At 30.8% G+C, this 19,122-nt stretch overlaps 1 protein-coding gene, 1 long non-coding RNA gene and 1 pseudogene across 2 annotated transcripts; 1 reads left to right on the forward strand and 2 right to left on the reverse strand.

Annotated features, from left to right (window-relative positions):
• Positions 4,880–6,447, forward strand: LOC109353759 (annotated as a pseudogene).
• On the reverse strand, positions 7,573–8,691 carry LOC109354820. The gene is made up of 2 exons (XR_002108608.1): positions 8,653–8,691; positions 7,573–7,936 (listed from the first exon to the last, which is right to left on the reverse strand). It is a non-coding gene; the product is annotated as an uncharacterized LOC109354820 (long non-coding RNA).
• Positions 8,694–11,318, reverse strand: LOC109353906 (the record flags this gene model as incomplete). The annotated part of the gene is made up of 5 exons (XM_019596265.1): positions 11,218–11,318; positions 10,545–10,549; positions 9,550–9,565; positions 8,887–8,927; positions 8,694–8,790 (listed from the first exon to the last, which is right to left on the reverse strand). Coding segments are annotated over exons 1-5 (231 nt in total), but the record flags the coding sequence as incomplete, so codon positions are not given.

A 19,122-nucleotide genomic window follows, 5' to 3' on the forward strand; every position in this document is an offset into this window, starting at 1 on the left:
AAGTCCGATCTAACTTGTTTCCATCCGACCCATACCACGATACTCTTAGTTAATAACACCTTTATATTAAAAGTAATTTCAAGTAGCTCTCCTCCAATCCAAATATAATATCCTTAATCAATAAAACGGCTATTTTTCCTCTATTGTCAATTCCAATTGAAAACATATTAATAGATTAATTTTAATAGTGAATCAATGTTAAATGACAGACTCTGTCTACAACATAAAATATTCTTAGGAATGTCCAAGAATTTCTTATGAATCTATTAATTTTTTATGGACAATTAATTTCTGAGAGGGATGTCTTATGAAATTTTAAATTTTTTATGGTACAATTTATTTCTGAGAGTTATGGAGACCCCGATAAGGCATGTGTCACCGTAGTTGGTGTAATTTTTCTAAAGTGACAGAATAATTTTCTAAAGTTATTATTAGTTTTAGAATGTTATTTAATAAATAATATATACCAATATGTATGTTTTTACTTTTCAATTACTAGTTCCATTATTTATTTGTCGAAAATGTACATTTTGAAATGGTGTACCTGAATAAGATTATAGAGACGTCTTAAAAAAATTAGATAATATTGAATATTAAGAGCAGCTTTTAAATTTATTTTCTAGACCGCATATTTGTCTAATCAATGTGGTTTTGAATCATTAAGAGTTCGAAAAAATACTCTAACATCGTCAATGTGTTTATATTAGGATAAAATTAGGTGGAGTAGATATTTGTTTTTTCACTATGTAGATAAATTTAGAAGTTTTCCGTTTAAAACTTATAAGGTGCCCTTTTCGTATCAAATAAACTTATGTCCCTTGAATTTTTGATGTAGAAACTGAAATAAAATCTGTTAAATTTTTTTCCCAAATATTTTATTTCCCTCCGACTCCTACCTTATCTTAAAATGGACTATACACCAACAAGATATTAGTCTAATAGTGTAAGTTTCTACTAAATCTTTAGGATGATCAAAGGTTAATAATTCAATTCATAGAGCAACACTTGTTAGAAAGGATAACCACACACCTTAAAATAGATTGATTCCTTACCAAAAAATGATAAAAAATACCCTCGTAGTACCCAAAAATGATAAAAAATACCCTCGTAGTAACCAAAAAAAATTGATTGTACTAGTGTTCTAAAGGCACAAATGATTTAGCCACAATAGGCCCCCCTTTCTAATCTCCAACAAAATTAGAAACCACACACTTCTTCTATTCATTTTTTGGGTAATGTATTCCTCATCCAATGGATAAGGAACTAATATCTTTTCGAGTGTGTGATTGTCTCTCCCAATAAATATTGTTCATAGAATCGAACTTTTGACATTTTGGTCTTTCTAGGAATCTAACGAGATCTTATACCACCATACCAACGTCTTTTTTGTTCTTCTTTTCATTAGGCTTATCCTGTTCGGTTTAGGTTTTTTATCTCCAATTGAGTTCCTAAACTTACCTTACATAATAATATTTTTTATGAGTCTTTAATGGTTCGTAAGAACCTTTTAATTAGGGTCTTGATATTATAACATTTACATGTGATAAAAGAAGAGATTAAAAAAATATATGGTTCCATTTTTGTTTCACTTCTCTACTTGTCTTTGTTCTCACATCTCCGCCTTCCCTTTATGAATTGTTTGATGATTAAAAACAATTTTATACCTTATCTATATAGTACTACACATTTTTTACTCAACCACTTATGTTTCTCTAATTCTCACTTTGTATTTCTACTCATAAGAGAGCAAACAATGACATGACTTTTCAAATGCATATGTGTTCTATTTATTGAAGGATTTAGGATGAGTTATTGGAGAAAAATAAGTCATTCACTTTGATGGAAACTACCCAGTAAGTGAGCGAGGATGGAGTTAACTAACACATCTCTACTAATTTAATCTATTAATTGTCAACCACCATCACATTAGATACTTCCGTTCAAATTAATCTAACACACCACACCTATCTACTACTCACTTAGCAACCAATGAGAAACAATAACTTTTTGTTGTTGATTTTTCCTACAAAACATTAACCATACAAGTAACCGTTTGTCCCTAATCATAATTTTCTCTATTGCTGGTCTTGGAACTAAAGTGGTTTTAGTTTCCAAGTGAAAAATATTTTTGTGGAACTAACTTGTTAATATCTTTAATTTCCCCAATGTTTTGATAGATAACAAATAACAAAATTTTGGATACATAATATGTTAATGTAACTCATGTTCAATCACTATATATCTAAAAGGAAGTTGTAAGAGAAACAATTTCAAAATGCATCCAATACTTTATCCAAAGAAAAATATGTTTTTAGACGTTAAGTCCAGACGCATCCAATGACTAAGCTCATATAAATGAGTTATCATATCTATCGACAATTATAACAAGTGATATGTACACATACGTTTGAAATAAACTGTTTCAAGTGAAACTATGTCTAATGACGTCTCTAATAATATTAATTGTATCATTTAAATAATGTATACAATATCATACACTTCTAATAATTTTAACTTATAAATGTATATTTATTAAGAATGGTTAATCTTTGAATTATTAAACATATATTTATTATGCATGGTTAATGTTTGAATTATTAAACACTCATTTTCTTGATAAGAGAAAATTAATTAATATTCTTAGAAAGATAGATTTTTGTTCTCGAATAAACTTGCTGTAGAAGAAGACCATTGTGTGCACAAAGTTGAATAATCACAATTTCATCTCAATAGTGCATGAAGTCTTATTTAATATCTGAAATTATGATCAAAGATAAAAAAACATAGACATATCAAAAAAATAAGATGTAAAATATAAAGGATCAAATATACTTAATGTAGAACCAACCATGGTTCGAGATACAATGAATTCCAACATTATATTCTTTTTACCTTTATGAAGTTACAATGTTATAATCTCAATCTTAATTTTATGAATAATAATGGAATCTATAAATGACACGATAATAAAATAAGATATATAAAAATATAAACTTAGCTTTATAATAAATAATAAAATCAAAAGTAATACTTAGAAATGAAAACAATCAAATTTAAAATATTAATCTAATAATTTTTTAAATAATATTTATGAATACTAGATGATAAATATTTTAAAAATACAATTGAGTCTTAACTCTTTCAGAGTAAAATAGTGGTGTGACATTTATGTGTTGTGAGTTTTAACACTAGTCTCTTAATTTAAAGTGTATAGAACTCACATTGTTAGTACATAGATTTTTCTCTTTTATTTATTTGTAATAGACTGAAGCAATAGCAACTCTGGGTGTAAAATGTATAGGCCTAAAATACTAATGGTAAATTCCTTTGTTTACATTTTTAAGATTTTTACTAAGAAGAAATAATAGTCTGTAGATATAATACGAGATAGAGTATTTTTTAAGGCAAAAAGAGAACTTTTTTAATAAAATTTGAAAATATAAAATTGAATGTATATTATATCAATGAATATATAAAATTTGAAAGGAGAAATATGAGTGTAATGTTGATCTATCAAAGTCTTAGAAGTATGATATATCTTAATTCTTGTAGGGGCAAATATGAAGATTTTGAAATTGAATCATAATTAAATTATAATTTAGTACTGATATGTTAGAGTTTGATGAGTTTGTTGAATCTTTAAGTGATGTGGATGGCTTATAGTTAATTTTAAAAGTAATAAAATTTTACATTATTGAATTATTATTAATTGTATCTTGATAATAAAACTTTTATTTTTAAGCTGATATAAACCAATGTTATGAATTCTGAGTTAAAATATCAAATTAGCATATATCTTATATTAGGTTGAATAAAATTCTCTAATTATATTAGATAATGTCATATATAAATAATCATTATATATAATACAAAATTATATATAATTATATTAGAGTAATGTATTTTTTAGATTCGAATGATCAAAATATTAAATATTGTTTTGTGTTTTTTAATTTTTAATTGAATTATTTCGTTCAAAAGTTATTCTAATTTAATATAATTTGATTGAAATTTTCAGAGTCCAAAATAGTCCAAACTCTTATAAACTAGTTTGTTTATAAGTTCAGTAAGCAATCAAACTATTAACATAAGAGTGTAATATTTATGATAGTGAAAATATTTATACAAAGTTAGTGTATCATTTATTATTCATTTATATTACTTTTATTAGAGAATTATTGGTGATTGAAAATGAATGATAAATGATATAATGACAATATAAAAATTATTAGTATAATTTTTTTTCTATATCTAAAATATACAGATGGCCAATAAAATGATAAAATAATAATGATATATCATAGTATGTGAGCTTGTTGAACACCTTTACTTTTTGTAATGATGATGTAACAGCTGGCCAATTATTATTTACTTTTTTGTATCTTTTATATAATAAACATGTTTTGCATTAGAATCAACGGTCTTAAGAATTTAAATTCAAAATATTATATCAATTAAAAGAAGGAGAGAGTAGTAGTAGTAATCCATAAGAGATGTGAGATGATTGATACTATCAAGAATAACATCATACCTTTCCTTTAATAAACCAATTTTTTTGGAGCGTTTAATTGTCCTCTCAATAAGTGTCATTATTAGGAATTAACCTCTTAAACTTTTTAGTCTCTTTAAAAATCTAACTACACCTTATAATACTAAACCAACCTTATTAATATAATGAATTAACAATATTAAAATACTCTTCTATTAAAAAAACATAGATATTAAACTCTTAAAAATATTGAACTTTCTACATTTTTTAATCATGGTTAGTTACATTTTTTATATTTTTTGATATAATAAACTTATGTTCCCCACAAAAATAATCCACTTTTTGGAACAAAATCAACATTATTACAGATTCAAATCCAAAATCTTATTATATAAGTGATAATCCATAACAGATCCCAAGCACTAAAACCTTCATATCCTAAGCACAATAACTTCATTAATGGCTTCTACGAACCAAAGTTCATCAATGGCTTCCAATGACCAAAGCAACTTTCATCAAACCTTAGTGGTATTAATACCTTTCCTAGCACAAGGCCATTTGAACCAACTTATGCACTTGTCACACTTAATCTTGTCACATAATATACCAGTTCATTATGTTAGCACACCTACTCATAATCTTCAAGCTCAAATTCGTGTGCATGGTTGGGACCCAAATTCCATTTCAAACATCCATTTTCATAGCTTCAAAGTTCCTCATTTTGCTTCCCCTCCTCCCAATCCCAATGATGAAACCAAATTCCCATCTCATCTTACTCCTTCCTTCGATGCTTCATCGCATCTTCGCGAGCCCGTAGCGACACTTGTGCAATCCCTTTCTTGTGTAGCAAGAAAGGTTGTAGTCATCTATGATTCCCTAATGGGATATGTTGTGCAAGATGTTCAAAATATAACAAATGTTAAGAGTTATGTTTTTGAAAGTACATGTGCTTTTACTACTTCTATGTTTCATTATTATAAGATGGGAAAGCCTGCATTAGAAAAATCAGTACTTATACCAGAACTACCATCTCTTGAAGGATGCTTCACAACCCAATTCATGGATTTCATCAATGCACAAAATGAATTCCATAGGTTCAATGATGGGAATATCTTCAACACAACAAGGATAATTGAAGGTCCTTATATGGAATTAATGGAAGATATTAGTGTTGGCAAGAAGAATTGGGCACTAGGGCCTTTCAACCCTTTAACCATTGAGGAGGAAAGGTTAAAAGGAAGGCACTTTAGCATGAATTGGCTTGATAAACAAGAGCCAAATTCTGTTATTTATGTGTCTTTCGGGTCGACGACCTCCTTGACTGGGGAAGAAATCGAAAACAAAGCAAGCAAAAGTTCATCTGGGTGATAAGAGATGCTGATAAAGGAGACATCTTTAATGAAGATAATGTTATAAGACATGAGCTTCCAAAAGGATTTGAAGAGAGAGTTGAAGGTATGGGTTTAGTTATAAGAGATTGGGCACCCCAATTGGAAATTCTAAGTCACCCTTCAACTGGAGGGTTTATGAGTCATTGTGGTTGGAACTCATGCATAGAGAGCATAACCATGGGTGTGCCAATAGCAGCATGGCCTATACATTCTGACCAGCCATGGAATAGTGTTTTTATAACACAAGTGTTGAAGATTGGTTTTGGTGTGAAGGACTGGGCTCAAAGGAATGAGTTGGTGACTGCATCAGATATTGAGAAAGTTGTGAGAAAGTTGATGGAAACAAAGGAAGGTGAAGAGATGAGACAGAGGGTAACGAACCTGAAAGATGCAGTTCATAAATCCATGAATGGTGGTGGTGTTTCTAGTGTGGAAATTGATTCTTTCATTGCTCATATCACTAGATAATATGGTCGTTGGGTTAGTCTTACCAAATGATGGCACTGAATAGTACATGGCACATAATTTCATAATAATGAAGTGAATGCAAAAAATGTTTAGTTCACAAAGAAGTAGATTTTTCGGTATCTTAAGTTTTACAAATGAGTGTAAAATTTGTACACGGAAAATGTAAAGATTTATACACATACACACTATCATCCATCCTTCATTTGAATTACTTTTTTTGAAAAATCAACAATAATTAAATTAAGTATCAATGATGGATGATACACTGTTAGTGCATACATCTTTTTCTCAATTAAGAATTAAAGTAGAAAGTAATATAGAGATATTGTTATTTCAGGAGTCTTCACAGTAACATTATGATCATAGTAAACATAACATAAGCACAATTCTTTGATAGTACCAAAAAAAATCACAATTTAAATCACCTATATGTTCTATTTGTGGTCCGGACAAAATGTAAGGATATGAGGAAAGAGCCAACAGACACAGGATGGTTGTTGGTGGGTGAGAGACAATATGTGACCCCACCATATGATGGAGACAATGACAATATTCATTGTGGGATTGAAGGGTTAAATTGTAGTATACAAAAGAGAAATCATAACTAACCATTCCCATTATCAAATGTATAACAAATAACTTCCAGATTCATTGGAAGCAAACTTAATTTGATGGAATCCAAAATTTTATTTTGAGATTGATCAGTATATATAAACACCAACAACTTTGAATTGTATTAACTTCTCTGATATCAATGAGCAATCAGGTGATCATTAATTTGGGATAAGCATGGTAAATATCCCCTTTTAAAAAGTCATAAATCCAAACACCGAAAATAAATCAGTTTTTTGAGTTACTAAAAAATTCTGTGCAGTATAAAAAGGCTTTGATAATGGTGGTTCTACTTATTCGTTAACTATAGAAAACAACTGTGAAATCTGTTTGTGAGTTAGGTTTTATAAGGGGATAAAGAAATAGAAGGCTCCACCTCACTAGTATATTTCATGGCTAACAAATTTTTCCTTTCTCGTTCTTCCATTTCAAAAACAAACTCACAAATAGACCCTTAAAGGAGACATAGCTACACTGTGTATAAAACACTTAATCTATGAATAACATGAACCCAAAAAAGATACATTCCAATAAAAAAATTGAAATAAATAAAAGAGAACACAGGTTAATGCTACTCAAGAAAAATTAGTTTGCCAAACCAAAATGAGTTGACAATGCTACATGGAAATTGGATATCTTTTCTAATAACCAATGTTTTGATCTTGACTTATTCTTTATGGTTATGTAGAATAACAACTCTTAATTGACACCATTTGGGTATAGAATTAGAAGAAATTTTTGTGCTAATGTATGAAGCAAACAAACATCTGAATTCTAGAGTTGTAAAACCAGCAAGCCAAACATATTAGCATTGCCAAGAACATCCTATATCTATTATGCACTTCATGGAATTGGTTGGTTTTCCAATAAAATAGAAAATAAACTAAAATAATAACAATCATGCAACAGTTTATCTTAGCCTATAAACTCACGAATCCTGCAATTTCAAGGCCTACACCTGCTCCCTTGTAGTAACCTGAGGCCAAGAAACGACAAAATACCGAATTTAGACATTACCTTCCATGAAATAGCATTTCTTAAAGATGAAAAAAAAAATGTAAGAAAGTAATCCAAATGAACGGTGGATGATACAGTACTATATATAAATATTTATATTGATAGTGCATAGATTTTACACTCTTTCTTAAATTCCATTGTTCATAATAGGGCACATAATAATTTCAATCACTTTTCATAAATCATCCCGAACAACCATCCGACTATCCTCAAATGGAGTACACAAAACAGGGAAGAGCTACTGATATGAATCTTGGTATGACCACACCACAAAATCTAGCCGATGTGGTTGGAGAGCCCAAGATTATATAAAACTCATATCAGAATCTCGTACTTCCGGTGTATGACTCTTCTCATACCTTACAGTTGGATCCTAAGTCCTAACACCTGAACATGCTCTACAATACCACTGCCATGTGGGTTAGCTTGAACAATACTAAACTAGCCCTTTGATTAGTCTTGGGTGAATACTGCAATGCCAGTGTCACCACCTACACACCTCGTTTTCACCTCAAGCGACATTGTAGGGAAACTTTTAGTGTCATAATTCTAACATTAAAGGCTCTAACAATGGATACTTATTATTGAAGGTTTTAATGATAAATCTATACACACACATATATACTATAGTTATATAATACTAGAAGAATTGAAAGAAGAATCAGTAACACCCACTTGCTCTAACTTCAGATCAACGTCCTTGAGTGATTGAAATTAAATCTTCTCTTTTCTGAAATTAAATCTACAGTCGCGTCTTTTAGCTTTGACTGAAGATCATTAACCACTTTCAAGTGTTCCTCATTTCCGGTATCTGTGCAAGTTTAATATATACGTAATTTAGGCCCACAACCTCGGGAACAGACTTGAATCTGCAAATACTATTGGTTTGGTTGATTAAGTGCATACCTTTTTTTATTAATTAAGGCATCTTCAAGTCTTGATAAACGCTCCTACAGTAAACATATGCTAGTAAGAGTGTTGTAAGAGAATCCTTTAGTAACTTACACATGCACAAAGCTTTAATAAAACTCTAACCAAAATACAAAAGAAACTTTAACTAAACTCTATTATCAAGTAAGTTCATAGCAGAACCTCAATCCATTGCAATTCCCTTTATCAAAAAGAAATTGAAGTTCTCCCAAAATAAAATTCCAACAAGAACACTATGTCTGGCAACACTCAGCCAAATTTCACGCAGTTAGTTGTGCATCAAGTCTATGGTAATATCATACAGCAGAACCTCAATCCCATATCGGCACAATATATAAGTGAATTGCTCCAAAGCAAAGGAAATAGAATGTTGGGTGGTAAGGAAATCCTACGGATAGTTTTACATTGACCGGTAAACCAGTTCAGAGTTAATTATTTGTATGAATTGTTTTGGAGATTTTATGTGCTTCTGATGGTAATTATTGTAGATTTAGGTCACTTCCTACAAAAATGCCATATAGATCAGAAATATCTTTGAAGAATGATTACTTGTTACTCACCATTCAATTATAATATATTTCTTCCATATACAACAGAACTGATATTTTTCATTCCTGGATACCATTCCAAGAATTTTCCTACCTTAATCTGATAAATTCTAGATAAAAGGTTTCATCCTTAGAACACTTAGAGTCTATTTGTGAGTTCTTTCCTCTCCAAAACTCAACTTACAAACAGACCCTTAATTTTGATACCCTATTTATGTCTCAAGCTACTGTCCCTAGCTTCCCCTCTGACTCAAGTGCATTCTGATTACTACTTTACTAGAAAACTGAGCCAACTGAAAATTTGAAAAGATAAAGAACTAGAAGTTTATTAATGAAATGAAATAGAATAGAAAACCAGCTCACTATAGTAATTGTATCTGAATTTAACATTGAATCCAAGAACAAGTCACAAATTTAACTCAGTAACACACTATGCAAGTAGCAAGGTTTTAATTATTAAACAAGTTGGACCAAATAATTTCAATTTATTCCTAAAGTAGTAAACAGAAGTTGTTACTAGGTTACCTCTTCTTCAAGTTTGGGTCATGACTACCATGTTATTTTTGTGAAATGTCACACAGTTACAACAAGTACAAAAACTAAGTCTTTTATTCCACTTGGTGGGCCGGTTACATAGATCGAATGAGCCGGTTACATAGATCGAATGACACCATAACGTCACACAGTTAGATCAACATATTAATTTTGATATGAGGACATGATTATTGGGAGGCACAAGAGGGAGAGGGAATTAAAAATAAGTTGCATTTCACTTTCAATCGTCCCACATTTTTGTTTGTATCAAGCATATATATATATAAAATAACTTTAGTTACACATTTTCTACCTTCCTACTTTCAGTTCAACCAAGCAAATCCTTAAATAAATGCAAGCAACAAGAAAGGAGACATGCAAATGAAACAACCTAAAACAAAAATAAAAAAATGTGTGGCAAAATATATTGCAATACTTGTGTTATATTCTTTATTTAATAACTTAAAGTGTGATTATACCAACACCAACGCATTATAATCACCTGCTGAAATACTGGAAACAACCTATCACGAGTAGAGGTGAGGAGAACCTGACCTTACCTGCTCACCCAGTTTAACCCAATCATAACTGAGGCTCGAATATGGTTGGGTCTCATTGGGTATAGGGTATGGTTCAAAAAATTAGACCCAGTTAATATTTATGGTACAAACATGACCCAACCTAGCTCATGATCACTTATTCATCATGTTTGTATATGCTTTTGTTCAATTTCTATTCAATTGTGCACACAGTAATGACATCTCTTTAATCGAAAATATTATTGTTTATCTAATTTTTCATCATTCATATATGATCAACAATATACATACATATATCATCTCATATGTCAAATTTCAAAAGCTGACTCAGTCGGGATTGGGAAAGCTTCAGGTTTAGGGTCGAGTTCCACTTCAAAAAAATGACTCAAACTGTCCCTTGCCCAACAGATACTCACCCCTAATCGCAAGTAAATGACATGCATCTACCCTCCTCCTCAGACCGAGTCTGGTGCACTGACCTATCCTTTGTTAAATTAAAGGATGGTCTAAGGTTCTACTTAGTAGGGTCAGAGGAATGTAACTAACTAAATAATGACCAATTTATTTAGGGCATTTTCAAAAAAGTAGTTTTTTGGTTACATTGATATTAATATGAATGAAGAAAAGAGAATGATAATAATAATAATTGAGACACAAAAGAAGAAGAAGATGATGATTAAAATTGAGACTCTGCTTCTGAAGCTCTGGTAGAAATGCTTTAAAGTGTTTTGAAGATTGTTTGGTTTTACGGATTCCGCCATTCTTTGTTTTTCTCAGCAACCTTACTCATTCTTTTTATCCAACTCCCAAACAATGATAATCTTTGACCTGTCAATATTTTAACTCTAATGGATTTGGGCTACCAATGAAGCTACCACATTTGGTATTCTCAAGGTTGATATCTTCTTTAGTATTAAACAGTCAAGTACTGGAATGTGGGGCCTGAAATAATTTGATAATTTTAGAAAAACACTTTAATTAAAAATTATTTAAAACCTATACCATTAAATATTTTTAAACGTCATATATCACAATCTCTACCCGTACCAAACCCTATAGAGAAGATGGAGATTCTCAAATATGACTTACCCATATGCATACATTATGTTATATTAGGATGAACTCTTTAGTACCTCATAATTTATGTATATCAAATTAGAGTATGAATATTACTTTTAAATTAAGGGTGTTATGGACTACATGTTATGATAGGTTGACTCAAATAATATTAATTTTTCGATTTAAATAGTAATAATTTTAAGCTATTTGTCTCTCCCAACCGGATTTGTGCGAGGATAAAAATGTTTGACCTAAAACATTCCATAATATTAATGGTTTAAATTTAAATCTCAATAAAAAACATTTGTTGTGCCATTTTTCTTAAAAATTATACTAACATCTTCTAGGCATATAGTATTGTTATGTTAATTGAGATATCAATTATAATATTAAAAAAATACAATGAATATATTAAAAAACAAAAACCACTTGTAATAATATTAAAATCAAGTAACTAACAAGGCATTGGTCTAGTGTTGTAAAGCTTCGCTAGATCTCTAAGGTTAAAGGTTCGATTCTTGGGAGCGAACTTGTTGAGAGAGGTGGTCACGAACCCCGAAAGACATTAGTCCCTTGCCCAAAAAGGTGGATAGTACCCAAAAAAAATAAAATCAAGTAAGTTTAAGTGGGAGACATTTGCTCTCATAAAGTCTCGATACACATTTATATCACATGGGCTTAGGGATGACAATGGGCATGAGCGGACGCCGGTAGTGTTTCCCGTTCCCAAACCCGCAAAATTCGTGGTTACCCGTATGGGTAGTGAGTACCCAACAAGTTTTTAATTATAATTATATATGTATATACTTTATAATAATCAATAGGTAAAAATAATTATTACATGAATAATATGATAAATTTATGATCATAGTCAAATAAGTGAAATTTATAATGAAATAATAATAAAGTATATGCTATATAATCTCAAAATATAATAAGTATATATAAAACTTTAATTAAAACTAAATATATAAATTTGTAGGTACCCGTTGGGCGGGTAACAAAAAATTCGCTTATTATATGAATAATATGATAAATTTATGATCATAGTCAAATAAGTGAAATTTATAATGAAATAATAATAAAGTATATGCTATATAATCTCAAAATATAATAAGTATATATAAAACTTTAATTAAAACTAAATATATAAATTTGTAGGTACCCGTTGGGCGGGTAACAAAAAATTTGCTCCCACCCATAAGCTATTATTGTGGGTATTTCTACAGGTACCCACGGGTCGAGCTTTTTGTCAACCCTACATGGGCGTAGTATTTTGTTGTCTCATACTCTCATTTATCTCAATTATTATTACGGTACAATATTACTATTATAGATATTTTATATATAATTTAGATTTTGTTAAGACTGAACAATTCTTCACACATATTAATTAATATATTTGTAAAAAATATGATAAATTTTATATGTGATTTGGATACGTAATTGAAGACACCCATATGTCCTAATCCATTAGCACCCCAACTTTTTTTGTTGATATAAATCATTCTAACTAATCTCTTACATGGCGTGTTAGAGATGACAAAGTTACTCGACTCATGGGTACCCGTCAAAATACCTAATGGGTACCCGCAAAAGTAGTTTATGTTTGGGAATGGGTAGCATAATATCTGCCCTGTGGTACCACATATATTTTTTGATTAAGTATTTTATACATTATTATTATTAGAGTCAACATTATATTTTTTTATTTTATAATAAATTTTAGTTACGGACTATAATCATAAAATTATTATATTTATATCATATTCTTCGGTAATAATTATTTTTATATACTGATCATTATAAAATATATAAAAATTGAAAATACATTGGGTATCCACTAAATGCATAGGTACCCACAAATAGTGCGATTATGGGCACAATATGCACTACCGATGTCCGCTCTGCCATGTTGTCATCTCTACAACTATCCCCTAATAAGTATTACTCCTAAAAATCAAACTTTTAATTCTTACAACACTAAACTAACTCTTCCTTCATTGACACCCCAACTACACAACTAACTTGAAATCTAGCATTTAATAACAAAACGCCCACAATTATTACTGGCAATTTTGGCAAAGCCCATAAAGTCGCCCGCTCACACGTATTGAGTGAGTAGAGCATGGAAAATGTGTCCATTCGTAATAAAATGTCAGTCCAACATGCCTTATTCGTCCGTGAGCATTTCCAATGGGCAAAACGGGTGGTCTGCGAGCATTAGTAGATAAAATATACAAATGTATATGTATTTTGTCAACTGTGAGAAAGTTTGTTTTATTTGTTGTATATGCATTTGTATATAAAGTGTAAAAAAATATTATCCTTTTTTTATTATATATATGTATTTGTATTTTGTATATCATATATATGCTTATGTACCATTTCTTTTGTATTTTATACATAAATTATGTACTATGCATATTTGGAGTTATATATTGCATTTATGTTTTGTATGAATTGTTCCATTTGTATGATTGTTTATTATGTTAAATATATTTGTATATTTCCTATGTAGAATATATGTTGTTTATTTTGCATGAAGTGTATATAAATTTGTATATATATTTTAGTTTTGTTTAGGGCGGCCAACAAATTCAGCATTCTCATGTTTAGGGCAGATATTGCATAATATTTCATGTCATATTTTAAAGCGGGCATGCTCATGCCCATCCTAATTTAGATGGACATTACATGGATATAGATATGACGATCCTAATTGTCAATACTACCCATAATAATTGAATTTGGGCTAACAATACACTCTAGTAATTTTGACATCCAATTAATCTGTAATTTTAACAATACAAGACCGCATTTTCCATGGGATATTTGGCATAGTAATTATGACTGCAGAACCCAATTCAAAACTACATGTCACTTTAATTTTTAACACCTCAAGTTTGACTTAACACTACGTCTTTTTTTTTAAATTAAAATTTCTAAATTACCCTTATTTTTTCATTATTTACATAATTATTTGCTGATGGAAGATAACCCTATAGGAACCTCATATCCGAAAGGTTTATTTCATAAATAGATGTGTAACATACAAATCTGTCATGTGAAGATTTGTAGGAACAAGTGTGTAGGGACAGATCAATTAGGAGAAACTATGTATTTCATAAAGTGATTATCTATTACAGGTTTTTTTTAATGTATTTTGACATGTTATACAGTAATTAAATGTGCAATTGGAAGTTCAACTTGCACATATATTTTATGTAGGAATTATTGGAACTCTTGTATAACAAGTCATTGTTGTACTGTGTATAGTAAGGGACATCGACCTCTAGGATAGAAAATCTTTTATTGTTTATTGTGTAACTTTTGTGTTTATAGATAAAATTATTTAATTTTACTCGTATAATCTGTTTTCTTGTCCTAAATTGATCCTGTAATTTATCCTCAAACTCATATTAGAGCTAACCAGTCTTTGTTACTTTCCTCCTCTAATCCTCTAACTCATCAATTCGGTTGAAATTGAGTAACCTAAGACTACCCCTTTCTAAACCTAATTTCTATTTCCTATTAATCGATTATCTATCTCTTATCTTTGCCAAAATGAGTGACGAGTGACCTAAGAGAGTAAAATATACCGTCAGAATGCACAATTCTCTTCCTCATCCTAGACGAACGAGAAATCTCAATGCTACAGTGTCTTCTTCAAGTACTAGGCAGAATCCATCTATGGGTTTAGGCTCATTCTATGCTCCCGCTCTTCAAGCAGAAAGGTTGGCTAGGTTTGTAAGCCGAAAACCAGCCTAGATCCGATATGCCGACATGACATGGATGGTGGAGCAATGATTTCAATTCCGACACGAATTGGAGGTACAAGGGGTTGTAGAGTTTTTGGAATTAAATGGCATCATTTACCCCGCTCTAGTTCGAGAATTCTATGCTAATTTTGACTACAAGGATGGTGGATATTAAAGTATGGTGCAAGGGAAGCTGATACTATTAAATGATGTGTTGTTTATGGCTATTGGAGGCTTGACATGTGATGGTGGTTCCCTCGGAGATTATCATGATGAAAAATGGAGCGCGTATGACTCTACAGAGATGTACAAGTCATGCTTGAGGGGACCTCACTATTTTGTCCAAGGTGAGCTTACAAAGGTTAGTTCTTTAACTGTGGAAAATAGGCTATTACATTACTTGATCACTTACATTTTGGTTCAGTACAACAAAAATCACACGCAACCAACTGTGAATGACTTGAAGTTAATGTTTGCCATTAAGGAAGGAATTCTGATAAGCTGGCTTGACGAGATTTTGAAAGTCATGTATGGTATTGTATCGTCTTCTTCAAGACTGCTAGCATTAGGGATCTTTATCTCACGTGTCATTGACCATATTGGGATCGACACATCTAGTGTGGAGATAATTGTTGTAAATCCCAGAGAGCACATGGTCCAGGAGAATCTCATTCACAAGATGAGCATTTATAAATATGGAGTTGAATGGATGTAACAAGAGGACTATACAACCACTGTGAATTTGGATATGTCTAATGAGCAAGAAGGTGTTGATCAAGACCAGGAGCAACAAAATGATGGGGCTCTAGTATGCCTCAAGAACTTTCATTTGATTTGGCTCAACTGGATGCCATGGAACAATGCTGGAATGAGCAAATTGATTCGAGAATGCAATCCATGGAGGATAGGCTCATGGCGGAGTTTTGGAGACAAGATGAAGAGAATCAAAATCGCTTCGGGCAGCTTCACTTTCTATTCAGAACCTTCCGTGGATTTCGCAACCACCTCCTAGCTAGTTTAGGATGTCCAGAATGTCCTAGTTAGATGTTGTTTTAGGAGTTTATGGTCTACATGTTTTTTGGTTGTTGCGTTGTAATTCTAAACTTGCTAGTTTGTTTTTTTTTTCTTTGAATTGTACTCGCATGACATGCTTTAATTTTTTGTGCTTTCATTTGAATTATGTACTTGTTATCTCACTTTTGTAATCATTTGATCAATGAATGAATGAATGCTTAGTTATTTGTAAATATGTTGCATTGATCTTATTGTGTGTAATTCTCATAAAACAAGTGTATAAAACAAGTGAATATCAAGTTACATAAGTCTGCAAAATAGCATGTAATATGCATTGTATTCTATCATAACACTGTACTATATTCTGTCATAACAGTAGGGTTAATCGATTAAGAGCATACCATAATCGATTAACTATCATATAAAATGCAATTCTGTGTAAAATTAAATCATACATAATTGATTAAGTACTATTATAATTGATTAAAATCAGTAGAATTTGCATTTTATTTCATTTCTTTTGGAAATAATCTTTCATATATGACATTACTTTTTGATCATGCCAAAAGGGTGAGAAAAGTTGTTGTTTATATTTTTCAGAAGTTGCAAGAGAAGAAAAGTTGAGGCTTCCGCAAAGAAAATGATAAATCACCTGATGCTCAAATTGAGGGGGAGCAAGTGGGAGAAATGCGCATCAACTTACAAGGAAATTTCGAAACAGTTGATTACCATGAAGCATATCCAACAAAGAATTGTCAAATCCAACAAGTATCAACAAGTGTGTACCATAATAAAAAATGGGAAGATTGGAGATGCAAGCATGCATGAATGAGCAGATTGTGTGTGCAAGCATGCATCACATAGATTTTGATGAAGACAAAAGTTGATGAAAGACAGAGTTTGATAAAGACAAGGATCGACAACAAAGATTAATGATCAAAGGACAAGCTAGAAGGGATGAGCAAATCAACAAACAACAAAGTCAACAATATAGTCAAAACTCAAGTTCATACAAGGCAAATCATTCAAAAGATCTAGAGGTTAAGTATTTTATATCTTTATTAGGTCTTAAGATGTTTGCTTAGTAAGAGTCTAGGCTAGGATGAACCCCAATGGAAGTCTCACAACCTAAAATCAATCATAACTAAAATGAGACTTACATACACACATACATGATTTACATGCACATGCATACATACATGATCATATGTTTTTGGATGCATTTAAAAAGAGTTTTAAATCATATATCGTTCAAAGTCACGCATCATACTTTTATAAATCATGTAGGAGGTTCATATATCATTAAAATATCTTTTTGGAAAATCATTAATCAATTAAGAGATATTTTAATCGATTAAACATTGATTTCTTGAGAACCCTTAATCGATTAAGTATGTGTTTAATCGATTAAGGTTTGTTGTTGTTTCTGTTTTCTGGTATTTTCAAGAATCCGTTAATCGATTAAGTGTAAGGGATAATCGATTAACTGCAGCTGAAAACAAAATAATATATTAATCCAAGTTTTTCATATTGCTTCATAATATACCAGAACATTGATTCATAGAGTTAGAACACATATACGAAAAACAGATTATACATTGTTCTGAAAATCTTAAGTTCTTTCACGTTCATATCTTTAGAGAGATTTTCAAAATTTTCTTTTGAAAAAGAGAAAATGGTGAATCTTTAGAAAGATACCCACTGAGCTTTATCGTCAAATCTTTTGTAAAAAAGAAACATTGCATCTCACGTTTTCTGTATTGTAATTGTGATATTTGCATAGGTGTTTTAGATTCTAGAAGAGTAATTAATCTGCACATTTAGGTGCACATATAACTTGAAAGAATTCTAGACAAGGCAATAACACATTTTCTTGGTGTGATTGGTATCACTATTGATAAAGAACAAGTTTGGGCAAAATCCTAGCTGTTGTTAGGTGTTTGTCTTCACGAGAAGCAAGAGGTCTTGATTTTGGGTGATACCTAGGTTGGGACCTAATCGCGAAATGATATGAGATATTAGTAGGCGAGATAGAGAGGTCAAACCAAGGTTGTCAAGTTCATAGGTTCCAAGAAAGTAGCGTCTTGCGTCTTGTATTAGAAGCTTGTTTGTAAGAATACATAAATATTCCATAGTGAAGAAAAATCTTCTAAGATCATAAGGGAAGGCCTAGATGTAGTTTGCAAATGAGCCCACAAACGAACCAGAATAAAAGTTGTGTCTCATTCTTCTTATCCCTTATCTTTTTATGTTTCCGCATTACATGATTTACTCAACTTGACATGCATATCATTCAGTGTTAAATTGCATATTCTGTATTGTACATTTACTATTCTTAATCATTTAAAAGATTGAATATAAGTTTAGTAGAATCTTGGTAATCTTGGATATCAAAAGAAAACAGTTTTCATAGAACAAAAACTAAATAATCGATTAAGGTGTTTAGTTAATCGATTATATCGATTAAACAATGTATAATTTTGTGTAATTTGTTTGTTCATCGAGCAACAATAATTATGTACCATATCACCTATTCACCCCTATAGGCGAGTTACAAAGCCCTGTGGGACCAAACATATTTCATAAATAGATGTGTGACATACAAATCTGTCATGTGAAGATTTGTGGGAACAAGTGTGTAGGGACAGATCTGTTAGAAGAAACTATGTATTTCATGAAATGCTTATCTATTATAGGTTTTTTAATGTATTTTGACATGTTATACAGTAATTAAATGTGCAATTGGAAGTTCAACTTGCA

Source organism: Lupinus angustifolius, chromosome LG08, assembly GCF_001865875.1.
Source record: "Lupinus angustifolius cultivar Tanjil chromosome LG08, LupAngTanjil_v1.0, whole genome shotgun sequence".
Lineage (NCBI taxonomy): Eukaryota > Viridiplantae > Streptophyta > Magnoliopsida > Fabales > Fabaceae > Lupinus > Lupinus angustifolius.